This window comes from Marmota flaviventris, chromosome 13, assembly GCF_047511675.1.
Source record: "Marmota flaviventris isolate mMarFla1 chromosome 13, mMarFla1.hap1, whole genome shotgun sequence".
NCBI lineage: Eukaryota > Metazoa > Chordata > Mammalia > Rodentia > Sciuridae > Marmota > Marmota flaviventris.
In genome coordinates this window covers 97,020,740-97,047,920 of record NC_092510.1, presented here as the reverse complement: position 1 = coordinate 97,047,920, position 27,181 = coordinate 97,020,740, and the positions used below count along the sequence as shown (strand labels likewise).

The window sequence follows — 27,181 nt, the reverse complement described above, 5'->3', positions numbered from 1 at the left end:
CTGTGCAGACAGGTAGAAAACACGGAAGTTACAGAGGGCTGGACGCTTCAAGCAAAATGGGTCTGTTTACTTTCCCTGACTGTGGTGACCTCACTCATTTATCCAATGAAACCTGACTGAACTGCCGCCAGACACGACTAGGTGAGGAGATACAAGGGGGGGGGGGGGCAGCCGGTTCTGTCTCCTGGATCTCAACATCCAGCAGAGGGGCCAGACAAGCGAGCAGTGGGCAAAGTGGGTCAGGCTGTTGACTGGATCCAGCAGGTGATATGGGCGTGTCAGACACACACCTGGCTGGTTCGGAGAGGCCCAGAGGTTCCCTGAGGAAACCACGTCTGAGCCCAAGAACTAGGTAAGGCCTGAGGCTCCAGAGCCCTGGAATGGCTGAAATAAGGGGAGGTGGCAGCAGGAAGGCAGGAAGGGGGTGGGGAGAGAGAGCGAGCGAGAAGGCGTGTCCACAGATAGGTGGGCTCTACTCTAAGGGGAACTGAAAGGCACTGAATGGTTTTAAGGAAGAAAGTAACACAACCAGAGCTGAACTTCAGTAAGTAAGTCCCCGTCCTTTGCCTAAGATGGGAAGGCCACCTCTGACATCAGGGTAAGGAGAGGTCTCATAAGTTGGGTTACGAATTCTAATTCCATCATGAGCTAAACAAAGTCTCACTGTTCTTCTAGCTGAAAATGAACCATGATCCCAACCAGTAAATATTTTTTTTAAAGAGAGAGAGAGAGAGAGATTTTTAATATCTATTTTTTTTTTAGTTTTCAGCAGACACAATATCTTTATTTGTATGTGGTGCTGAGGATCGAACCCAGCGCCGCGTGCATGCCAGGTGAACGCACTACGCTTGAGCCACATCCCCAGCCCCCAACCACTAAATAACAAAACCCAGCTCTCTCTAAACATCAGAAGATGGGAGCTCCAGATATGAATCTCAAATGCAATAACAAGACAGAATGACATTGAAAGAGAGAAAAATACCACCTCACTAACTCCGTAGTCACACACAGAGGCCTCTCCCCAGCTCCCAGAAAGAAAACTCATCTACAGGGCACTGAACATGGCAGGAGTTTACCTTTTCTCCAGTATTCATTCTCTTGCTAGAAGAAAAGTCTTTCAGAGACCGGGTAACTTCCCTGGAAACAGAAGGAGGCAGCTAAGTCTCAGCAACACCAAGGGCTCTGCACAGGGCACAGCAGTCAAGCACCAGCCTCCTTTCACGGCTATGCGGAGACTTAGCTGCCAGGGGTGCCCCAGCTGGGTCAAAGGGCAAAGAGAAGAAAACATCAAAAGTCAAGATGGTGATGCTGCCTGTAATCCTAGAAACTTGGAGGCCAAGGCAGGAGGACCTCAAATTTGAGGCCAGTCTAGGCAACTTAGTGAGAATCTGACCCATAGAAATGAAAGGACTGGCTGGGCACAGTGGCACACGACTGTAACCCCAGAGACTCCAGGGGCTGAGGCAGGAGGATCACAAGTTCAAAGCCAGCCTCAGCAATTTAGCAAGACCCTGTCTCTAAATAAAATATAAAAAAGGGGCTGGACATGTGGCTCAGTGGTTAAGTGCCCCTGGGTTCAATTTCCAGTACCAAAACTAAAAAATAAATTTATGAATAAGTTTATTTACTTATTTTTGGAGATGCAGCTCAGTGAGAGAGCACCTGTCTAGCATGTGTGAGGCCCTGCTTTAGTCCCCAGTATTACCCCTCACCCCCCAAAACAAAAGTGAGAGAAGAAGACATTAAAATATCTATTCCTCTTTATTTTACCTCATTCTTTTCAAATGTGTTTGAACATACAAAATGAAATGTACACATTTTGTTTGAAAAAACACACTAACTTGTATGTATGTTGCAAAATGCATATATTAGTGCACTAAGTATATGTATATGACTAATTCATAGACAAGTTTAATTACTGAAAATGTACATTAGTAATTTTTAAGGTAGAGTGGTCAAGAAGGTCAGGGAAGGGCCAGGGATGTAGCAATGCAGCTCTGGGTAGAGTGCTTGCCTCCCATGCCTTAAGGCCAGGGGTTCAATCCTCAGCACCATAGGGGGAAATAAAAAAGAAAGAAAGAAAAAACAAACCAAAAAGATTGGGAGATTGTTTCTGTAAACAATGGAACTAACTATCCAAAATGTCCTTCCTCACTCTGAATCTCCTGAGGATACCAACTCTCCAAAGCAGAATGGGTCTTTCTAGAAAAGCAGCACTGCTAGCTAATGGTTTAAAGGTCTCATAACAATGTTTAAATTCTCAAGCATTCGGATACGATTTCAGAGCAAGGTATGGTTCAGTAGGTAGACATGAGCTCTGGCAGGTGAGCAACAGGAAGCCCACACAGTGGGGGTGCCTGGAGCTTTCAACAAGTGAAGGAGCTTGAAATGTCTATAAAGCATTTTTCTGAGAGAGCCACAAATGCTTTCCAAGGATCCTAAAGGCAACCCTCATTCACAGCGGATTTTCTAACTTTGTGAAACTGGAGTAGCTCAGGCTCAGAGAACAGAAGGAATTTGCCATTCTTGGTTAGGATATTGGCAACTTTGCTAAGGCAAGGAATTCACTCCCCTGAGTTGCCCAGAGCATGCGCATCACCCATAGTGGCAGGAAGGAGCACTGGCCAGGACGAGGGTAGAGGGGCTCTTACTGGGACACCTCTGCGATGTGCTTGTGGCGAAGCGCTATCCACAGGTCGTCGTCCTCATCCAGAAGCACTTCCTTTACCCGTGCCTCCCCAATGCCACTGGTCTCGTACCTACAGGAGACAGGACTTGGGTGGGTTGCTGTCCCCAGAGCACTCACCCGACCACTCTGCAATAACAACAGCTTCCAGGTAATCAGACAAATGACTCATAACACGCTGACCATCTGATGGCCAGACAGGTCAGCTGTGTAGCACCAACTAGGGTTGCAATTCCTCAAGCAGCAAGAGACTCCTTACTCAAAGTTTATATTACCTTGCAGAGGTTGGCTGATATGAGCTCCCCCAGAGCCACCTGGTCAGGGTGTGAAGACAGATTCTATGTGGGCTTATTTATTTACTCATTTTATTTATTTATTTGCAGTACTGGAAATTGAACCCAGGGGTGCTCTCCCACTGAACTGCACCCCAGCCCTTTTTAAAATTTTTATTTCGAGACAGGGTCTTGCTAAGTTGCCCAGATTGTCTTCAAACTTATGATCCTCCTGCCTCAGCCTCCCATGTTGCTGGGATCACGGTTGTTCCCCACACCCAGCTATATGTTGACACAAGAGTCACCCAGAGGGGACAGGCCAAGCTCCTATTTGTGCCTCTCTAAGATGGCTAGGATGCTATCCCTAAATGGTATCTAGCTGTCTTCAACAGGCCCTTGACATTCTGTTACATGTACGATAGTGAACAGCTGGAAGAAGCAAGAGTTACAGGTACTAAAGGAAGAGCTGAGAGTTACTCATATTTTAGAACCTTCATTTTGAAACCACCATTTTCAGGATCAATGTTCAAAAAAAAAATGACATAAAGATAATAATCTGTTTACATAAAAACAAAAATTAGTTTTTAGAAATTGAGTTTCAGCAGAGTACGGTGGCCCACACCTGTAACCCCAGCAACTCAGGTGACTGTGGCAGGAGGATCACAAGTTTGAGGCCAGCATCAGTAACTTAGGGAGACACTGTCTCAAAATAAAATTTAAAAAGGGCTGGGGTGAGGGCTGGGGATGTGGCCTAGTGGTAGAGGGCTTGTCTTACATGTGCAAGGTCCTGGGTTCGATCCTCAGCACCACATACAAATAAATAAATAAGTGACAGTGTACAACTATAAAAAATAAACTTTAAAAAAAAAAAAAAGGGCTGGGGTGTAGCTCAGTGGTAGAGCACCCCTGGGTTCAGTCTGCAGTACCAAAAAAAAAAGGAAGAAACTGAGTTTCTGATCATAGTTAGTAAGAGAAATATTTTTATAATGAAGAAAACAGGTCCATTACCAGAAAAGTCAGTAAGAAACTCCTGTTGATATATTTTATCATCATCATATCTTATGATCTGTAATGAAAAACGTTTCAATTCTAAGTAACACACACACACACACCCCAATCAACCTACTACCACATCTGAACAGGCTCTGATCTGAGGTGACGTGATGTGAACTACAGATCTGAAGTTTCCGGGCTGCCCAGAAGGGGCACTCATTCTGCCTAGAAATGCCCCGTGGATCTGGGAAACCACACAAAAACTTATTGGCCTATTGGAAAGACTGGACCAATGCACCTGCTTTTCCTTAAAAACATTTTTTTTTTTCTTAAGTTAGAGGTATTCCTAGTTCACGTGCAAAGTTGTGGTCACTCTAGAGTCTGTAACACTCTACTTACTTGTAAACATCATTTTCAATAGGCAGCAGGTCGTAACTCATGGCCTGAAAAGTCAACTCATGAAGCACAGGGGAGCTAGGGTCAAAGCCCCGATCCAGGATCAGCAGTTGGGAGCGAGCCTTGTCAGGACCCTGGGGGCAAACAAGGAGATGTTTCAAGGGCCACTCAGACAATTAGAACTTCCCCAGTTAGCAGAGCCCAGCTTGTCAAGGGTGCAGCAGGAAGAACTCCAAGAAGCAGCCCTACTAAAACAGTACCAGTCTGCTTGCTGCTTGGCAAGAACACCAACACTCCAGGCACACTCGAATATTTCTATTCCATGGTGAGGGCCTGGGAAGCAGATCAGAACCTGGCTGGAGGCAGAAGTGAGTTTGTGGAGAAGAGCACTCTCCAGGTTCAGCTACAATGGGTGATTAAGCTTCCAGCTGGGACTAAGCAGTTCCCAGAACCCGGGACTTTCTGTTTTAGATACAAAGTAGTGATGAACAGCTCTGCATGTTGTTTTGTGTGGGGTGGGAAGGGCGAGGCAGGAAGGGCCCTCAGGGTCCTGTACATGCTAAGCTTGTGCTGTACATTGGGCTATGTTCTGGGTTCCCAGCTCTGCATCTTGACTGCAGTGGTGGTGACACACATCGGTGCGTGTGTTAAACTGTATCAGGGCTGTGCACACAGAGAGCAACTTTTTGCCTTTGCTACTGTACTACTACTAGGGGATCTCCAGATGAGGACATTCAGTGTTGAAACTGCAAAAGTCCTGGTGAACAGAAGCAAGTTGGTCATCCTGGCTATGTAGAACATACCTGGGCTCCCAAGGGCTTTGGGCATGTCACTAGAGGCCGACACACAGAAAGAGCAGCCCTCACACGTCTGTGAGCAAGAGTACTGCATCATCCCTTGGACTGTCACATAAACACTGTGGTCACTTTGTAAGATAACTTCCTGGCCCAGGCCCAGACTTACTTCCCCCATGGTTGGATCATCAGCTTTATAGGCGTCGAGTTTGTCCTGGATTAGTTGAGCCAGCAAGGCATTGTCCTTGTACTCCCTGACAAAAGAGGAGGAGCAGAGGTGAACCACCTGGGCACTAGGTGAGGCACTCATGGCCCAGGAAGGATGCAGGATGGCACAGGGAGGGTAGGAAATGCGTGAGCATGGTCAGTGCTGGGTTTTTACGATAAGAATACACGCAGATACTACGAGTATATAAAAAGGAAAAGTAAAATGCTTGCTTCGGTACCTGAACAAAAAAAGTGATTTCCTTATTTCTTCTTCTTTTTTTTTTTTTTAATTTTTCTTTTAGTCATCAATGGACCTTTATTTTATTTATTGATACGTGGTACTGAGAATCGAACCCAGTGCCTCACACATGCTAGGCAAGCGCTCTGCCACTGAGCCCCAGCCCAGCCCTTATTTCTTCTTTTTTAAAAACTGTCTAGATGGAGCAGAAGCCCAGGTAAACAGCCACACTTCCAGACGGGCCCGGCCACTCCCCCTCCCATCATCAGGACGTCTGGGCCTGACCTGCATGGCTCTCACTTCTCTTGATTCAAACTCCACTGGGTCTTGTTTGGTTTGGCTGGTAAGTGGCATGTATGTTCACACAACCAGGGTGACAGCAGTGCCTGGGCTCAGACCTTTCTGCCTGGCTGAGCATGAAGCACTCTCTGGGCTCCCCCTGGCTTTGCAGGGAGTTGGCTGATGTCACCTTTGCCAACCTCAGGACCATGGTGGCCCTGTTCCCCACCCAGGAGAGAGTGCTGAGGCAGGCTCTGCAGCACAGGCCCCCAAAGATGGGAAGCCAGGCGCTGGGGCAGCCACGAGGTGCTGTCCATGGCCACCTGTACCCGCCGAGGATGAAACAAAAAGGTCAGGCACACGTCTGAGCCTCAGCCCCCGAGCTCTGTTGGGCCGCGGCCCCATGCCCATGCAGCTTGCAGCCTCTGAGTTGCAGGCCCCACTGCCTGGGGTCCCAGCTTCACCCCCCTCCCTTCCACTCCTCACTCCAGCCCCTTCACTCCTCCTGCAGTGGCCCTGCTCTGCTCTCCTGGCTTCTCTGCACCCATCTGCCCCTCAGCCCTGCTATCAGGCCTCCAAAGCACTGCAACTGCTCCCTGTCCCAATCCCCAGACATCCCAGGGAAGCCACTGAAGGACACAGTCCCAAACCTGGGCTTTCAGGCCTCCACTATCTGTGTACTCTACATATGCACCATGCGGACCTGCCTTTGCCTTCCCAACTCCAAGCTTCTGCTTATGCCAATGGCAAGAACCAATCGCCCTCTCTCCATCCGTGTGGGATCTGAACCTGTCCTTCAAGATGCGCACATATATCACCTCTAGCCTGTGGTTGGCCAGAAAGGCCCTGAGCACCTGGTGGGTGCTGTGCTCAGGTGCTGGCCTCACGGGGCTAGGTGCAGGAGTGCACACCTGTGCTCACCTGTCGAATCCAGACCTTACCTACCCAGGGTTCTAGGGCTGTGGCTGAGTCTTCAGCACAAAGCAAGTAAGTGGATGAGTGAATGACCTCATAAAATCTGAGAAGAGTGTCCTTAGGAGAATTATTTTCTCAGTATTGCATCTTACTCTCAAATACCTCTACAAAAATAATATTGGTTTTTAGAGCCTAGCAAGAAATTGAAAACTGGGAAGCCCAGGCTGCAGGCGCACAGAGCTCACACTTTAGTTATTTGATAGCTAAATATATGTACATACTGTGCCCTTTTCTGTATGCATTATATTTCACAATACAATTCAAAAGATAAAACCTTTAGAAGAATGATCTTAAGAGGGAGATGCTTAAACTTTACCCTCTGAGACAACTGCTAGAGGAAACCTGAGACCAGAGGAAGACTCGGGGGCGCGCCTCTCAGCCGTGCAGGATGCCTGCCTAGCAGACAGGTGTGCCTTACCCCCGATACCGCACAGCTGGGTACTCCTTCAAGGTGGCACACAGGGTTGCGATCTGCTCTGCCAGGCGCTCTAGTATAGGATTCTTCATCTGAGCTTTGTGGGGACTGTAGAAGCTTTGGAAAGAGTCAGCAGAGTCCAAGGAATATACCTGGGAGGAGAAAACAATGCACTTGGCATGTGTGTCCGGAAGGGCGAGCCGCAGGAGTCCCGCTACACTGGCGGTGAATTTGCAGGACATGTTTTCATTTGCTCCAGCGCTAGGCACCACACTAAACATTTGGGAGCTATGAGCGACCACAATATCCTTGTCCTCAAGGAGTTTTAAATCTAGCAGGGGTGTGTGTGGGGGGGAGCAGATATTAAGCAGAATAAGAGGGAAACTGCACGGTATTGAGAAGCTGATAAATGCATGAGAAAATAAGATAGCAGGGAAGGAATGCCCCGGACGGGGAGGACACGTGGACTCATGGAGAAGGGACAGCTGACTCAAGGCTTGAGGAAGTGGGGTGTTCATCACCAGCAGGAGACGTCTCAGGGGCAGGAATGGGTGGTACCCCAGACCTGGGGCAGAGGTGCACCTAATGTGTCTGAACAATGACAAGCCAGGAGAACAGAAGAGGGGGCTGTAAGATCTCAAAGGCCATTGTGGATTTGGAGTTTTAAAAATTCTTTTAGTTTTTTTTTTTAAATACACACTCACACACACATACATATTAGTTGTCGTATTCATTTATATGTATTGCTGAGAACTGAACCCAGTGCCTTACATGTACTAGGCAAGTGCTCTACCACTGGAGCCCGAGCCCAGCCCCAGCCCTGCATTTGGTTTTAACAAATAAATCACAAGCTAGAAATTGTGCTGTGACTGTGAGCGAATGAATGAGGTTTTTGGTAAGTATAATAATATCCTGTCCTCAGTAAAATGTTTTATTTTTATTTATTTATTTATGTTTGTACCATAGATTGAACCCAGGGGTGCTCTATCACTGAGCTATATCCCCAGCCCTTTTTATTTTTTTATTTGAGATAGGGTCTCACTAAGTTGCCCGGCTGGACTTGAACTTGTGATCCTCTTGCCTCAGCCTCCTGAGTAGCTGGGATTACAGGCATGCACCACTGTGCCTGATTCCTTTTATTTTTTTAAAAGGGTCCCAGGAGTTTGAAATTCATTTCTAATACTACTGAGCCTAATAGCTATCATTAATCTCACAAATCTTCATTTATTTAAACTATCTTGATCTTCTTTGGAGAATTATTTTTAAAAAGGTCTATTACTTTCTTAAAGCTTCTGAAATGTAATATTGTTGGACAGGCTGAAGCTGGACTTTGTCCAATCTAGGTGGTGACAGGACTCATGCAGGGAACAAAAATTGCTGCTCTGAAGCAGGAAACAGGCTTCAAGCCAAGTGAGAAGGGACTAAGACCAGCTCTAAATGTTTGTGCTGTCTTTTCCATTCCTCCTTTTCTAAAATCAGGTCAATCTCTGGTTCTGGAAGCTGCTCTATAAAGATCCAACATGCTATAATCATCTCCTGTCACCATGACAACATAAAGGTCTGTTGGTTTTGGTTCTTTTTCTGCTACAAGACGTTTTAAGAAGATACGTTCTTTCACAACCAGCTTCAGCTTTACTGGTTTAACAACTTTGTTTTCTTCCAAGAGGAGAAGTTTGCTGCTGTGGCCTTTGGTGAGTGAAGGGTTAACAGTTACTCAGGTCACCATCTGTTCTTGCACGTGACCAGGTGATGCTATCTCCAATACAGCCTCTGCAGCAGATGGGATCCTCTGATCTGCCCCCCTCCTGCCAGGTTCTTTTAGGACTGGCTACTTGTGGTTATTTAAAGAGTCAGCCAAGATCAGTGACCACTGGGCAAGGAGGAAATGCACACAAAGAAAGGCATGAGGCTGACAAGAAGCCAGAAGTGGTGCCTGTGGAAAACCGCTTCCATTAAATAAACATCCATACGTAACAGTCACGTGGCCACCTGAACACGAGGCCAACCCTCCCCCACTCCATCACACTGCCCGCCCTCCCAGAGCTCCGGATAGAATAATCAGCAAGCAGATTTTCTGCTCAGCCTCACCTGGGATTCATACGGGAGAAACGCAATGTTGATTTCCGTCAGCGTTTTGATGACTTTGGCTGCTCGAGATTTTACCAGCTCGTTAAACAGGGCATCTGGGCAAGCTGCAGGAATGACAGGGACAGTCGGGTTTCCTGGGCAGTGGCTGGTTCATTTAACAGCTGAATGCGTCCAATAGATGCTTCATTTTATTCAGGTTTTTAAAAGGCAACTAGAAGGTTCATGCCATCCTAAAATATTCCATACCTCTAGGGTATAGAAGGATGGAGACATGAAGAGCTAACAAAAACTGCTTTCTGATCCCAAGGAAAGAAACCAGAAGTGATTAAGAAGGGAGAAGGAAAGGTCTTTAATGTAAATGCGCACCTCATATCTAACCTATTTATGATAAACAAAATAAGAAAGAAAAGAAAATTTGTGGGAAACATGATACAGGCATCGCCCTCAGGACTGCTGAGAAGTAAGCAGATGGGAGGGAACCATGACGTCTATGTATCTCCCAGGCCTAACTAAGGCTTCCTGTGCCCAGAAACACGTCATTGGCTTAACATTATTAATGCCATTTCCTTGCTCCCTTTGCTACTGATATTCAAGTACTATATATAAGGTCATTTCTTGCTATAACTTTTCCATTTTCTCGGAGGTGATTTTAGGGGGTCTCCTTAGAGAGAAGAGCAGGTGAGGTCTTGCTGTTTTATACTGTTCCACTCTTCTCTCATAGCTTCTCCAGTGGGATCTACGTCCAAACCAGCACAAAACAAGAAAGCCAACTTTAGAGCAATGAAGTAGATTCTATCTAATATAAGACCACTCAATCAGAATCTCTCTGTGGTTGAAAAACTAATGGAAATTTACTGCAGGATATAGTGCTACCTGCAAGGCTGTGGCTGAAATGCCAAGGGTAGCATCAGGAAAATTCGAGGCTCCAAGCCCTTTGTCCTTGGAGGAGGTTCTGAGTGAGCCGTTTCCCGAAGGAGGAAATGCAGGATCTAACAGGTATGTATTTGTGTGTGTTTGTTTTTGTTACTTATGCAATTTATTATCTGAAGAGAAAATGAAAGGTTGGGAAAACCATGGCAACAATTAATTTCTTCCCTACAGCCAGGCACAGTGGCACATGCCTGTAATCCCAGCAGCTCAGGAGGCTGAGGCAGGAGGATAGCAAGTTCAAAGCCAGCCTCAGCAACTTACTGAGGCCCTAAGCAATTTAGTGAGACCCTGCCTCAAAATAAAAAAATAAATAAAAAGGGCTGGGGATACTGGTCAATGGGTAGAACACCCTGGGTTCCATCCTCAGTATCTCAAAGAAAGCAAAACAAAAACACATTCCTAAAACCTATTGGCCTGACCTGGCTGGGTTCAGCCAAACGAGCTCCCCTGTGCAGCGGGGGCAGCCCGCGGGGTACTTACAGTCAGTGAAGAAGACATGTGCAGCCCGGTACTTAGCAGTTGGTGGGTCCTTAAAGTCACTGATGAGAGAGTGGACAGACTGTGGACAGGAACAAAAGAGGGCACTAAATCCCATTCTAGAAGCAAGTGGGACCAATATCTGAACTGAGCTCAATTCAAGCTGGCTTCAAGCTACTTGCACAAAATAGCGGGGGGTTTGGGCGTATGATTCTAACACTCTCATTCAGCCACAGCCAGATTTTGAGGACTTAAAATTAGGATTATTTCAGAGTTTAGCTCAGTCCAGAATGAGTGGCAGTGTCACATAACATGGGTTCCTGAGACTCACAAAACTGGTGAGGACTCTTGGAGGACACAAACAGCTGCACCTGCAGACTCACAGGTGAGTCAGTTTTCAAAAGTGAAAACTGGAGGGGAATTTTTTTTATATAGATCAAGAGACCCAAGACAATTATCAACCAAAAGCAAGGAGGTGGACCTTATTTGGATGCTGATTTGAACACTTACGAGACAGGTAAATCTGAACTCTAACTGGGTATTGATGAAATAACCCTGAAAACATGCACTCCCAAAGTCTGGCGGAGGGTGCCTGCCTGAGGAGGGAGTGCAGGGGACACGAACGACCCAGGGCCTGGAATGCCAGCTTCGGCTTGCTGCATAACTGCCATATTTCAAAAGGTTTAACAAACTTTTCACTTCTCTTTGTACAAACACACCCTCCCTGCCCCCGTGATGGATTGCATGCTTAAACAGAGCAGTGTGTTAAATGCATGCTTAACCTAGAAATGTCAGACGCTCTGTGCCACAGAGATCCCAAGCCCAGCATTCCTCTGGTGGAGGACTCACCTTCTCAGACGGGGTGATGAGGTACACAGCCTCCAGGCTGGGGAGTGGTTCTCTGCGCTTGTTAATGTCTTCCACAACTAGGCAACAAAACAGCCCAGGTGAATAAGGAAACACGACTGGCGGTCATGAAACTAGAAGCAATGTAGACTGACACAGTCAAAGTCTATAGTAGGGTGGGTGGGGCTCAATGGCAGGGCGCTTGCCTAGCATTTGTGAGGCCCTGGGTTCCATCCCCAGCACCGCCAAATCAAGAAAAGAAAAGAAAATCTAGAGTAAGGGGAAAGAAAAAGAATCGTTCACCCCTTCCTTAAAGTCACCACATTTCTTGGGAGTGCGTTCCACCGGTTCACTATGCCTAAGATGTTAGAAAGCCTGAAATCGTGCCACACTACATATCTCCCACTCTGCATTTCAGTTCAATTCCTTGATCTATTGTGAGGGAAATGGAAAAGGCCACTCATCTGTTGAGAATGGTTCTTTGCTTCTTCCTTCAGTTTTTTCTCATCTGTCCTAAATAATCGCGATTCCTTTAGAATCTCCCTGCTGGGTTTGTCAGTAATTGGACAGCCTTGTCATCCTCCTCTGCACATCGGATAAAGCCCTCCAAACACATCCTCCGCACAGCACTCAACAGTTCAGAACCAGACACTCTGTTTGTTAAAGCCAGCTGCTGGGTTTTGATTTCCTTGTTTCCTTTATGGTCATTTCAGCTACTTTGGGGGCATCTTCGCCTCATCTGTTACCTGATAAAGCTTAGGGGGAGTTTACCTATGCTGCGACATCCTCTGGCATGGAGAGAACAGTACAGCTGTGTGGCTGTTGTTCTTCATGCAGATGATTTAAGTGAAAAAAGGCACCACTTCAGAAGTATACCTTGTGGCATTTACAAAGACTTTCAAATCAAATGTTAAAATTAATTCCCTAGCCAGGCACAGTGGCCCACGCCTGTAATCCCAGTGGCTCAGGAGGTTAAGGCAAGCGGATCACGAATTCAAAGCCAGCAGCAGCAACTTAGCAAGGCTCTAAGCAACTTAGTGAAACCCTGTCTCTAAATAAAATACAAAAGACGGCTGGAGATGTGACTCAGTGATTAAGCAACTCCGGGTTCAATCCCTGGTACCAAAAAATAAAAAATCAGTCACCCAAACATTTACTTTGCCAGTAGTTGTAGAGTTTTAAATTTTACAGGCTACTAAGACTTCCTCCAAAAATGTTTGGAGTCTCAACACAGGGTTATGAACTTTTAAATTTTGCTAAGTAAGGATACTGTTTGAGACCCACCTTTGGGGGTAGGGGAAAGCTGCATACGGTGGGGGAGGTGAGTTGTCATCTACCACAGGAAGTCAACAGACAACATCAACATTGACAAATCCAGATTTAATAGCATAAGCATTTATTTAGGAATATGTATGTTTAAAAAAAGTAAATAGGGCTGGGGTTGTGGCTCAGTAGCAGAGTGCTCGCTTAGCACATGCAAAATGGTGGGTTCAATCCTCAGCACCACATAAAAATAAATAAAATAAAGGTATTGTGTCTAACTAAAAAAAAAAAAGTAAATAACAGGAAGAAAGAGTAAGGCAGCAGCCAGCAGTCCCCAGGATGACAGGCCTGGGGCATGGAGGTGGGGAGGCAGCAGGATGTGCTCTTCTCTGTTGAGCGTCTTGGTGAGTTGGGCCTTTCTTGTGACAGAGGAAAAAGTAGGGGTGTTTGGTTGGAGTTTGTTTGTGTGAGATGGGGTCTCACTATGTTGCCCAGGCTGGTCTCAAGCCCCTGGGGTCAAGTGATCCTCCTGCCTCAACCTCTTGAGTAGCTGGGACTACAGGTATATGACACCATGGCCAACTGAGAGGATAAATAATTTTAAAAATTTATCGAGGAAAATAACTTTGTAAGCTCAAAATCAAGGCATGCCTGGTCTTAACGTGGACATGGTCCCCAGATGACACAAAAATACTATAAAAAGCATGTGCTCGGGGGGGAGCTGGGGTGGTGGTTCAGTGTAAGAGTACCTGTCTAGAGAATGTGCAAGGCACTGGGTTCGATTCTCAGCACCTCATATAAATAAATAAAATAAAAGTCTGTTGACAACTAACTAAATATATATATTTTTTAAAGCATGTGTTCCCACATCAACAGGAAAACCACAAGACATTATTTCCATAATTTCACAAATTAAGAACTTTTTTTGTTCCAGCCTTTTTTGTTTTTTTGATAGGGTCTCACTGAGTTGCTTAGGGCCTTGCTAAGTTGTCAAGGCTGGTTTTAAAATTGTGATTCTCCTGTCTCAGCCTCCAGAGCTATTGGGATTACAGGCCTATGCTACCATCCCGGCATAAATTAAGGACATTTTAACATCATAAATAGGGAAGATAAGACTTGGCTTGGGCTTGATGACAAATGCCTATAATCTCAGTTATTTCCAGCGTGGGCAGCTTGGCAAGACCCCATCTCGAAAAACCAAAACAAACAAACAAAAAACCTGACATAATCTTAGAATAAAGAACAGACCTTAAAAGGAAATAATTAAATTCAACTAGTTTAATGCAAAACTCAACCCTCCTACTTTTCTTCCTTTAACTGGGGTAGGGTGATAATTTTAAGACCTCCAATGGTCTGTGTGCTACACATCACACAAAGGTACCTGCCTCCAAGGGAAAAAAATCAGGAGACACATTGCAACAGTCGTACCACTGATATTGACGTTCTAGCTTGGAATAATACCTTGAAAGAGATTGCTTTTCCTTTCAGGAATTTCATCGACTGATTGGTTATGGTGCTGCAGACTGTACACAAGGCCGCGGGCATGCTCACTCTGTGCTCTACCACGGAGCTACAGCTGAGGCCCAAGAGACTGCTCAATCAATGCTGTTTGAAAGATTAAAACACAATGCTTCTTGAAAGGAGCCTTGGGGAAGAGTAGAGCTGCACAAATGTGAACAAGAGCTCTGGAACAGGAGCCAGAAGGTCTGCGTCCTTGCTCTTAGGTATGACTCTGGCTAGTGACCCTGGGCAGGTCACGGGACTTTTTTTTTTTTCCTCCTACTACCAGGGATTGAACCCAGGGGTACTTAGCCACTGAGTCACATCCTCAGCCCTTTTATTTAGAGACAGGGCCTTGCTAAGTTGCTGAGGCTGGCTCTGGATTCATGATCCTCCTGCCTCAGCCTCCCAAGTCACTGGGATTATAGGTGTGTGTCACCGTGCCCAGGTAGATGATACAACTTAAAAAAAATCTATTTATTTGGCTAGGCACAGTGGCACAAACTTGTAATCTCAGCAACTTGGCAGGCTGAGACAGAAGAATTGTAAATTCAAGGCTAATCTTAACAACTTAGCAAGACTCTGTCTCCAAAATTAAAAAGGACTGGGTAAGTAGCTCAGCGGTAGAACCTTCTGAGTCTAATCCCCAGTCCCACAAAACAAATAAATCAAAAAAGCTATTTATTGGAAAAAATTGTGTTATGTGCATATATGAATATAGCATAACAAATCCCATTATTATATAACTATAATACACCAATAATAAAATTTTTAAAAACCTATTTATTGTGAAATTATAACACTCTAAGAATGAATTAAACATAAACAAGGAATAACTGTAATGCGAATGTCTATATACACACTGCCCCAATTAAAAGAACCTTGCCAGTGTGGCAGAAGTGCCCTCTCCCCACGCCCCCTCCCTTCCCTCCAAAGAGAGCCACCATCCTCACTGGCATGGAAGCGCTGCCCTTTACCACCTCCGTTTGCATTCCAGCACAGCACCCTGCACTTAGTACTGTCCGGTCTTGAACTTTACATACAGGACAATGCTAGGTGAGCACTCCTCTGTATCTTGCTTCCTTTGCTCCACGCTGTTTATCAGATTCACTCACGCCATGGAGGAGAGTCGGTCTGTTTTCATTGCTGTGCCGTGTTCTGCTGCGTGACTACACTCCACCTCAACTTATTTAACCATTCTACTTTTTTTTTTCTTGTGGTGCTGGGGTCCAAATCCAGGGCCTTGCACATTTAGCCACTTTACTTTCAAAGGACGTTTTGGCTGCATCCATTTGGGGCTCCTGTGAGTGCTCCTGTGCGTGTGTCCTGGGCACTCACCCCTTGGGCTTGCTGGCTCACAGGACCACACCCCTTCACCTTTACTGGGCATGGTCAAGGGTTTGTCAAGATAGCTAGACCAATGGACATTCCATCATTCAAGAGTTCCCATTGTCCTACCTCTTCACTGTCACTGGACATTATCAGAGCTTAAGTATTCTAATCTGGTGAGCCTATGTGGTATCCCACTCTGGTTTGAGTGGCATCTCCCTGATCATTAGAGGAGGTGGGCACTTTTCATGTATTTATTGGCTGAGTGGATTTCTTCTTTTGTTAAGTGTCCATTCTAATCTTTCTTCTTGATCTAACCTTTCTTTGGGCATTCCTTTAACTGATACTTAATGAGCATCTAAAACTGCATTAGTGCTAGGCAGTCAGTGATAAAGAGGCAGCTGTGGGTCACTCTTGGGGCCTTACAGTCTTGCCACACAGGTTGTTGGAAGCACCAAAGGTCAAACAAGAATAGCGAGTAGGTCCTCAGTTTATTTATACCCAAAGGACTTAAAATCAGCATACTACAGTAATGCAGCCATGTTAATGTTTATAGCAACTCAATTCACAATAGCTAAACTATGGAACCAATCTAGGTGTCCTTCAATAGATGAATGATAAAGAAAATGTGGTATATGTATTCAATGGAGTATTACTCAGCTTTAAAGAAGAATGAAATTATGGCATTTGCCAGTAAATGGATGGAGTTGGAGAATATCATGCTAAGTGAAATAAGCCAATCTCAAAAAACCAAAGGTCAAAGTTTTCTCTGATATGTGGATGCTAATTCACAATAAGGGGTGTGTGGCACTAGAGAAGAATAGAATTACCTTAGAGGGAAGTGAAGGGAGGGAAGAGAAGGGAGATAGGAAGGATAGTAGAATGGAAGACATTATCACTGTATGTATATATGTGACTGCATGACCAATGTGATTCTACAACATGTACACTCAGAAAAATGAGAAATTAGATCCCATCTATGTATGATATATCAAAGTGCATAAATGCATTCTACTGTCATGTATAACTAATTAAAACAAATAAAAAATTCAAAAAAAAAAATGAATAGCGAGTAGGAAGGAGTAAAGCACGCCCCAGGGAAGGCAGAGGTCAAGTGCAACTCAAGCGAGAGACAGCACTGTGCTCACTTGTTATCCCTTCAGTCATGATGTCCGTCATCTTGCAACAGGAGGAGAGCATCCTCATGCTTAGCTGGTCCACCACCAGCACCTGGAAGAAAAGAGAATAGCTTGTGGCGTCTGCCAGGAGTCTTGCCAGCTCCCTGCATCAGGCTTCACAGAGAGCACCTGGGGTAGGGGAATGTGGGAGGAGCCACATTTCCTGTGGACCACAAGTCTGCAGAGTCCCACATCCAAACCTGACCTTCCAGGAGTCAGCGTCTGCTCTTACTAACTTGACTTAATTTCAAAAACCTTTAAAAAGTAGTTTCCTTTCCAGCTAGGTATGGTGGTGCAGGCCTATAATTCCAGCTACCCAGGAGACAGACAGAGTCAGGCAGATCACAAGTTTGAGGCCAGCTTGGGCAACTTAGCAAGACCCTGTCCCATAATAAGATATAAAACAAATAAAAAGGCTGGGTATGTAGCTCATAGGTAGAGTGCTTGCCTAGCAAGCACAAGGCTCTGGGTTCAATCTCCAGCACTGGAAAAGAAAAAAAGTAGTAGAAAATGAGTACTTGTAAAAAAAAAAAATACAAAAAAGAAAAGTGTTGAGGGTTATCATCTGTAGTGCTAACACTCAGAGATAATCATATTAGTGACTATTTTTCAGGGCACAGCTTATTCTTTGTTTGTAGGGAAGGGGTACCAGGGATTGAACCCAGGGCCATTTACCATTGAGCCACATCTCCAGCCCTTTTTATTTTTTCTTTCTTTTCTTTTTTTTTTTTTTTTGTTTAAACTCAAGCTTAAAAAAAAAATTATATATTTGTAGACGGACAGCATGCCTTTATTTATTTATTTTTTTATGTGGTGCTAAGAATCGAACCCAGTGCCTCACACATGCTAGGCAAGTGCTCTGCCACTGAGCTACAGCCCCAGCTCTTAATTTTTTATTTTAAGTCTGGATTTCGCTAAATTATTGAGGCTGGATTCAAACATGCAATCCTCCTGCCTCAGCCTCCCAAGTTGTGAGGATTACAGGCATGTGCCACCACACCTGGCCAGAGCCTTTTCTTTCTTTCTTTTTCTCCTTCCTTCCTCCCTCCCTTCCTTCCTTCCTTCCTTCCTTCCTTTCTTTCTTTCTCGGGAGGACTCGGGACTGAAAAGTCAGGGGCACTCGACCACTGAGCCACATCCCCAGCCTTCTTTTGTATTTTATTTAGAGACAGGGTCTCAATGAGTTGCTTAGTGCCTCGCCATTGCTGAGGCTGGCTTTGAACTTGTGATCCTCCTGCCTCATCCTCCTGAGCTACTGGGATTACAGGTGTGTGCCACCATTCCCGCCTTAGCCTATTCTTAAGAGAGAGAGATCCCAGAGTCCACACGTATGGCATGGCACATAAGGACTCTGTCTAGATGTCCTGCTCTGTGCTTCACCCTGCAAAGCTCAGCTGACCCTTCTCATCCTCGTTCAGTCCACAGTGGATAGAGGGAGCCATAAGTTAAAACAAGGCAATTTATCTTCTCCTTAATGATGTCAGCTGTGAAGGAAGCAATGAAAGCCAGGCACATCAGGGCAGATGTGTGGACCCAAGAGCTCTCTCCTGCAGTACAAGGGCCACTTAGTTTCATTTTCTTCCTTGAGAATAGCTTAAACCCCCCATGTCTACAAATCCATTTCTGGTGGGAAGGTAAGAGAAAGAGATGTGCATACAGAGTCCCTCCAGCTGGCCTCCCCTCTGGGTGGTGAGAACAGATGTGTTCACTAAAGCAGAATAACACAAGGCCGGAGTGGGCTTCAGAATCTTCCTGTACCAAGTAGCTCTGTTTTTCCCAGGTCCAGTGAACCTGAACACGTATGGGCTCTTGACTACTGGCAACTTGAGGGCAGAATAGCCAGTGTAAACCACATGGGGAAGATCAAGTAAAATGGCACACTCTCCTGGCCAGCATGAGGACCAGCTCCAGACGACTAAGCAACATTTACAATGTTGACAATGTGCTGGGTGTGGTGACGCACACCTATGATCCCAGCTACTTGGGAGGCTGAGGCAGGAGGATGTCAAATTTTCCCCCAGCCTGAACAATTCAATGAAACCCTGTTTCAAAATACAACTTAAAAAGGGCTGGGGATGTAGCTCAGTACTATAGTGCTCTCCTAGCTTGCACAAGGCTCTAGGTTCAATCCCTAGCACTACAAAATAAATAAGTTAATAAAAATAAAGATAATACAATGCTGGCAACATGCACAGAAGACAGCACAGCCATTCCAGGAACCCAGGCCATTTGCAGTCTTGTTGGCTTCAGTGCTTGCTCCCGTGCGTGTTATGGTTTCTAGTCCTGTGCTCGCTGCTTTATGATCCATTCTACCTCTTTTGTCTTATGTAGTTACAGCTCGAAGGGAAAGGGCAGACTAGACGGGGGCTTCTCTACCTGTTGTTTGGGCTCCTGGAGATGCTTTATAGCCACCAAACAAGTAAGAAGAGTCTCTTTCTCCTCTCCCATAGAACACGGAACAAATGCACCTTCCATTTTATCTAACAGGTTCCAGTTGAGATTTTGTTTGATAAAAGAGTTCCACTGCTCACTGCCCGGCCAGGTGATCTTTTTCTTTTTTTGCACTGCTGGGGATCAAAGCCAGGGATACTCCACCACTGAGTCACATCCCCAGCCTCTTTTTATTTTTATTATTATTATTTTTATTTTGAGACAGAATCTCACTAAGCTGCCCAGGCTGTCCTTGAACTTGTGATGCTTCTGCCTCAGCCTCCTGAGTCACTGGAATTATAGGCATGTGCCACCATGCCCAGCACTGACTAGGTGATCTTTACAATAAGCTTTACAACCAATAAATTCTGAACCAAGATCCTATAAAATGGAAGGCAGAGCAGGTCACTTTCTCCAATCCAGGAGCTTTTTGCACCTCTGGTGACAGTAAGAGCCCCCATTCCTGTCAAAACCTTCCCTCCAGCTCTACTACCCTTCTTATTTTTCCCTTATGAATTCACTTTTAGGGCTGTTTTACTTACCTTCCACTCCCCCTTCTTCTTCACCTTCTTTATCACATCATGCATGATCTCTAAGGAGGGAGGGAGGGAAGGAGGGAGGGAGGGGGAGGGGGGGAGAGAGAGAGAAAAAGTCATTATCCCTTTGATTCCATACGTGCCTATTAGACTAGGTTATTTGCTCTTAGGCTTTGTTCTCAAATCCTATGATTGCACCAATCTGTCAACTGAGTCAATCCACCCACCATAAAGAGAGTTCTCTTAATTCAGTGGTTCTCAAACTTTCTGGCCCAGGACTTCTTTATACTTTTAGAAATTGAGGCCCCCAGACAGTGTCTGTTTATGTGAGTAGATATCCATTGGCATTTGCCATATGAAGACTTAAACCGAAAAAGTTCAAAAATACTGATTCATTTAAAACAATAATAAACCCATTGTATGTTTAACAAATAGCATTTTAATGAATAGTAATAATATTTTCCACAATAAGAAATCTTAGGGATAGCTGAGCGCAGTGGCACATGCCTGTAATCCCAGTGATTTGGGAGGCTAATCCCAGAGGATCCCAAATTCAAGGATATCTTCAGCAATTTACCAAGACCCTCAGCAACTTAGCAAGACCCTATCTCAAAAAAAAAAAAAATATAGAAAGAGGTCTGGAAATGCAGCTTAGTGGTAGAGTGTCCCTGGGTTCAATCCTCAGTAACACATACACTCACACAAAGAAAGAAATCTTATGGAGATTAGCAGTGTTTCGCATTTTTGCAGGCCTCCTTAATGTCTGGCTCCACAGGAGATAGCTGGATTCTCCTAGATGCATTTGCAACCAATCTGTCCTGAATCATGTAGCATCTGGCAAATCCACTCTCAAGTGAAGAGAATGGAAAAGGAAGCTGGGCACAGTGGGTACACCTGTATCCCAGTGACTCCGAAGGCTAAGGCAGGAGGATCACAAGTTTGAGGTCAGACTCAGCAATTTAGTGAGAGCATGTCTCAAAATAAAATATAAAAGGACTAAGGATGTAGCTCAGTGGTACAGCATCCCTGGGTTTAATGCCCAGTAACAAGCTAACACCCACATACTCACTGCGGTAAACTTGAAAAACACAGAAAATTATAAAGAAGAAAATACCATGCATTATTTAGATACTTAAAAATAATAATAAATAAAAATCATCTGTAATCCTGCCAATTTGAAATGCTTAATTAACATTTTAGCTTATTTCTGATTAGGTTTCTCTATGTGCTTTTACACAGTTAAGATCATGTTGTATATATAATTTTGTATTGTGTTTTTTTCACTTCACATAGTCATTTTCCTACATTAATAAAAACGGTTCCTGCATAATAGTCCATGGTTTAGTCAAGAATATTCCCAATAGTGTTTTAAAGTATGTCTCATGTTTCTGTAGTGAAAAAATTGGAAACAAACAAAATATATCCAATAGTAGAGCAGTGGTTAAGAGAATCAGGTTACATTTGTGCAATGGAATCCTATGTGTCCATTAGAAATAGCACAAGGGAAAACACACATTCCTGCATCCACTCTCATTTCCCAAACCCCTGTTGCATAACCACTGTTTGCCGCTCACTGTACCAGGAAGGAGTGATTAAGGTGTGCTCAGCTTCCAGGGCCGCCGTGCAGTGGAGAAGCAGCACTGCATCAAGGCAGCAGTCGGAGCTCTGGAGAGTGAATAAGCACAGGCAGGACAGCTCTGGACAGGAGAGCAGCCACTCTGAGGGGAAGCCCGGAGGAAAGGAGATGAAGAAGCAGGAGGGAGGCTTGGGGCAGGCGGGGCAGGTGGGGCAGGCGTGACTGGGCAGTGGACAGGGGTGAGGGCGGGGTGGATGTGATACTGACATCAGAGGTGAAGCCATCAGGGCTGCTGGTGCCCTGGGACGGGCAGAGAGAGAAACAAGGGTGTCTCCGAGATGTGGGTCTTAGGAAACCAATGGAGAGACATGTGGAGAGATGGAAGGGAGGAGAGTACCCAGAGTTCTATTTTGGTTGTTTTTAGACCGGGACGGCTAAGAGATATCAAGAGAAGACGTTGGGTAGGTAGTTGTAAGTATTTCTGAGGCTTGGAAGAGTGACTTTGGCCGTAGTTAAAAACTGGGGAATAATCACCAAACAGGACAGGAGGTAAGGTTGGAGAAAACCCCTTGCTCTGATAGGATCAATAAGATGAGGGTGAAAACATGATCTTGTCCTTGATGAGCCTTTCAGTGAGACAATGAGGCGGATGCAGACTAAAGGGGGGAGGAGAAAGAAGACAGGCCATCTCTGCAAGTTTTGCTAAAAGGTTGCAGAGAACAACTAATTAGGAAAACTAATAAGATACTCAGAGATGTAAAAGCAAGGCAGGGCTTGTTTTTAAAGTTGTGAGAGTAGAGGACTGGGGTTGTGGCTCAAAGGTAGAGCTCTCGCCTACCATGCATGAGGCACTGGGTTGGATCCTCAGCACCACATAAAAATAAAATAAAGACATTGTTATAACTAAAAATAAATATTTAAAAAGTCACGAGATTATTTTTTATGAAACTAGCAATAAACCAAAAAAGAGGACAGAAAGAAAGACTGAGGTCCCCAAGAGGAAGAAGGAGTTGAATCTGAAATAGAAGAGACCCTGACCTTGGTAGGAGGCAGGGGACCATGTGACACCCACACTGGTGGGAGGCAGGGGGCCTGCAGATGGGCTCAGATAAGAGGTACAGCAGCATCATGAGGGGTTTTCCTCACTGGAGATGAAGTTATCAGCTAAGGTCGGGGGTCGTATAGAAGATTTGAAGAAAGAAAGTTCTGGGCTGGGAATCCAGCTCAGTGGTAAAGTGCTTGCCTAACATGCTCAAGGCCCTGTCAATCTCCAGTACTGCCAAAGAAAGAAGGTACCAAATATCTTCCCAGAGACAGAGACAGTGAATTCACTATGTTCTAGCATTTCTGGACAGTTCTTTTGATTATGTATTTATTTATTTACTGGGGATTGAACTCAGGGCCTTGCATGTGCTAGGCATTTCTGGACAGTTCTAAGGAATAATTTCAGGTTCGTAATTATGATTTAAAGTGAAACCAGTCAGTTTAATTATGCAGGTTTGCTTTTTCCACCCCAACAATGCCTAACTGTCCATATCAAAAAGGAAAAGGCAATTTATTTCCATTAAGGTTAGGGTTTTCTTGGGTAAGAACAACAGAGGGAGAAAATGTGCAAACTCTATGGCTACAGGAGGGAAATCAGGCTCCAACTATTTCCTTTAAAAGCAGACACACGGGGGTGGGGGTGGGGGTTGTGGCTCAGCGGTAGAGTGCTCGCTTAGCGCATGCGAGACCCTGGGTTCGATCCTCAGCACCACATAAAAATAAATAAATAAAATAAAGGTACTGTGTCCAACTACAACCAAAAAAAAAGCAGACACAGACATACATAGGACAATTAGAAAACTTATACCACAATGTTTTGTTTTGTTTTGGTACTTGGGACTGAATATAGGGGGACTCGACCACTGAGCCACATCCCCAGCCCTATTTTGTATTTTATTTAGAGACAGGGTATCACTGAGTTGCTTAGTGCCTGCCTGGCTTATGTTGAGGCTGGCTTTGAACTCACGATCCTACTGCCTCAGCCTCCCAAGCTGCTGGGATTACAGGTGTATGCCACTGCGCCCGGCCCACAATGTAATTTTTGTGAAGTAATATTAATATAAATTTTGTGAAGTAAATATTATATTATTTTGTGAAGTAATATTATTAATTATTAATTATTAATTAATAATTAATCTTCAGTTGCCAATTTGTACCTTCCAATATCCCAAGCTTTCTGCATACAAAAAAAGCTCTGGATAATGTGTCAGTGAACATCTTTGTCCCCAGGGTTCTTCTTTGCACAGATCTGTCAGGAGAGCTTTCTGTGCATGGAATAAATGCATGAAAAGTCTAAATGTTCTAGGCTTCTGATAAACACTGCCACATTATTTTCCAAAAACATAACACACTCTTACCAGTACTGTATGATTCTCCAGGTTAACTACTAACCCATACAATAATTCCTTGAGGTTTGTCTGTTTTAATTTCTGCTACTATGAAAGCAGAAATGGCATAGTTCTTGGTCTTTAATTTGCTTTTTGTGGTATTAGGAATTGAATTCAGGACCTTGCGCATGCTAGGCAAGTGCTCTACCCCTGAGCTATATCATCAGCCTTCTCTGTCTGACTTTATTTGAACTTATTTTATTACTGAGGGTGTGTGTGTGTGTGTGTGTGTGTGTGTGTGTGTGTGTGTATACACTAAAAATCAAATGCACTGGAAAAATATTTTGCTCAAGACATCTTCTGATTGGGGAAGGCAGAGATATAATCAGAAAATCAAACCAAGTACCACAAGTATTAAAAGACATAAATAACTGCTGCAGCTGTAATTCTTCCTACAAAGTTATTTCCTTTCCAAAATTCTAAGAGTATATATTTGTCCTGGGTATTATTAACAGCCAATTCTAACCCTGCCCTACATTTTTTTTAAATCCTATACCAAAAAAGGAAACAAGGATTAGAGACCATTTTAGCATTAAGAATCAAGTTGCCTGAGCTACCTTCTCCCATATAATCCCTGGCCATCACATTCCCTCTCCTTCCTACATCCTCTTTATGTGAAGAAAAACAACAGAGCTTTCTGGAGCTGCTCCAGACAAGAGGCCCAATTTCTGCACACCAAACCATGTGCCTCTACAGCCTCCTCTCCCACCCACCTGGTTGACACATATGTGTTTGAAGATTCAGGGGAGCTTCCATCTCTCCATAATAAGGAAGTCCAAGACCCTGTTGGACCCTGATTCCTTCTTGGCCAAGAGGAAGGAAAGTAAGTCCTTCTCTACCACATCCTCCAGGTCCTGTGATTCTGAACTCAGCACACCCCTCCCCAGTCCTGAGAGACACAGCGGGGTGGTCTGAGGTTACCTAAGACATCTTCAGATGCACCCAATATCACAACTGGAGTCCCCAAGGCAGGATCTAGGATCACTGCAGGGTCCACTCAAGGCCTGTGGCACCTCAAAAACCTCACCCTTATGGCCCAGGGAGTCAATACAACCACCCAGCACTGTGCCGCGTGCCAAATGCCTAGAGCCCAGGGCATGCCAAAACACCTGAAACAGCAGGACTGATACTAGATGAACTGGAAGCTTAGGAACAGCACAGTTCAAGTCATCAAAACCAAGGACACCCAGACTCAGTGGCTGCAATCCCAGCAGCTCAGGAGGCTGAGACAGGAGGATTGCAAGTTTGAAGCCAGCCTCACAAAAGTGAGGTACTAAGCAACTCAGTGAAGCCCTGTCTCTAAATAAAATACAAAATTGGGGCTGGGGATGTGGTTCAGTAGTTGAGTGCCCCTGAGTTCAATCCCTTGTACCAAAAAAAAAGGACAAGTCAAATATTCTGGACTCTAAAGCCCCGGAGGGTCCTACTGGCCAGACCATATGCCCTGGGCGAGGGGTAGGGGTGGGGGTCTCCTTTTGCTGAAGGAAGTAAGGCAGTTCAACCATAGGCCACAACTCCCTTTATCTCTTACCACCAAAGGGCAGCGAGGTTCCTGCTGCGATGGTGGGAGTTCTACAGGATGCTCTCTTGAAGGAACCCAGTGGGGTGAGGGTGCAAGGGGGCTCCCCAGGCAAAGTCACCACACCCCTCAAGATTAATAAAAAATGGTCTGGACAAACAGGGTTAAAAATTCAGGTTTAGGCATTTGCTGACTGTGTATCCTTGGGCAAGTTTTTACTATTTTTTTCTTTTTCTGCAGTGTGGGGCATATGACCAAGCACTCTGCCACTGAGCTATATCCACAGCCCTGGGCAAATATAAAACCTTTTAAGCTTAAGTTTTCCATTTGCAAAACTTAAGTTATAATACTTTAATGGCCTATTACGAAGATTACATGAGATAAAATGCCTAAGATGGCACTAGGTGTCTGTTGTGATGCCACCATCAAAGCATATTATTCATACAAAGAAATAAGAAAATTAAGAAACATTAATTCCACCAATCAAGATTTTAAATATAACAAAAATTTTCTTAAAAGAAGATTACAAATACAGTTTTGCCAGGTGTGGTGGCGCATGCCTGTAATCCCAGCAGCCCAACAGGTTAAGGCAGGGGGATTTCATGTTCAAAGGCAGCTTCAGCAACTTGGCGAGGCCCTAAGCAACTTAGCAAGACTCTGTCTCAAAATTAAAAAATAAAAAGGTATGGTAATGTAGCTCAGTGGTTAAGTGTCCCTGGGTTCAATCCCTGGTACAAAATAAATAAATAAAATACAATTTTAAAATAATCGCAAAAACATTCTGATAGCAAACAATGAATATTTAATAAAAAGTTTAAACTTTCTGTGATCTGTAATAAACAGGTGAATACACTTTAGAGTGATGGCACTTTAGCACCAATGTATATAAATCCTAAATGTAAAAATAAAATGGAAAATGAGGACCCTCATCCCCATTCCAAGGGGACAGAGGAACCCCTGGCTAAGTAGAAGGAAGTCTTCAGTTGAACCACAGCAGAAGCCCACGGAAAGTAAAAGATCGTTAATGTCACCTGTCATACACATAGGGTTACATTATTTAATACTGCTCTAAAAATTCACTTAAGAACACAAAATAAGAATGGCCAGGCACAGAAGCTCACTCCTATAATCCCAGCAACTCGGGAGACTGAGGCAAGAAAGTCATAGGTTTAAGGCCAGCCTCACGAACTTAGTGAGACTGACTCAAAACAAAAATGAAAAGGGGCTAAGGGTGTGGCTCAGTGGTAAAGCACCCCTGGCTTTAATCCTGGGTACCAAACTAAATTACATATATATGCATTTACATATATATGTAATGTATATAATATACATAATGCACTGTTATCCTCTCTGTAAAAGATGGCTGCTGCTGCTTTGACCTTCTAAGAAAGGATCCAGTGAGTTCCAACTTCTTATTCCTTCTCCATGGAGTTTGTAATATATGTCTCCTATTTTCCAGTTTGTTTCTCTGCATGCAATATTTATGTGTGGGGGTGTGGGCCTAGGGGTCCCACCCAGGGTCTTGTGCATGCCAGGCAAGCGCTCCACCTCTGAGCTACCCCCTAGTCCTCTGCATACAGCTTTTTTCATCCACTCAACAGTAGTTACTGAACACCTCCAGTGTGCCAGACACTCTTCCTGACATCAGAAAGCCCACGGTGGACAAGCTCAACAAAATGCCCATCTTGAGGCGCTCACTACTTGAGCATGAAGGGGAGGGACAGTCAACAATCACAAAGGTATAAATAAAAATCACCTCAGAGAGTGATCAGTGCTCAAGGGAATTAAAAAGGTTAACCCACTAGAGTGGGATGGAGGTTTG

The 27,181-nt window shown here is 44.6% G+C and overlaps 1 protein-coding gene across 1 annotated transcript in view; it reads right to left on the bottom strand.

The window, feature by feature from the left end:
* The window catches only part of Stxbp1 (syntaxin binding protein 1), a 65,670-nt gene that overhangs the window by 18,092 nt on the left and 20,397 nt on the right, over nt 1-27,181 (bottom strand). Inside the window, exons 2-11 of the mRNA XM_027943942.3 lie at nt 19,839-19,888; nt 16,837-16,918; nt 11,600-11,676; nt 10,754-10,832; nt 9,344-9,447; nt 7,259-7,407; nt 5,311-5,395; nt 4,351-4,481; nt 2,652-2,759; nt 1,077-1,137 (exon numbers count right to left, since the gene is read on the bottom strand). Of these exons, the coding sequence (XP_027799743.1) occupies nt 1,077-1,137; nt 2,652-2,759; nt 4,351-4,481; nt 5,311-5,395; nt 7,259-7,407; nt 9,344-9,447; nt 10,754-10,832; nt 11,600-11,676; nt 16,837-16,918; nt 19,839-19,888 (926 nt within the window). The remainder of the gene's footprint in view (nt 1-1,076; nt 1,138-2,651; nt 2,760-4,350; nt 4,482-5,310; nt 5,396-7,258; nt 7,408-9,343; nt 9,448-10,753; nt 10,833-11,599; nt 11,677-16,836; nt 16,919-19,838; nt 19,889-27,181) is intronic.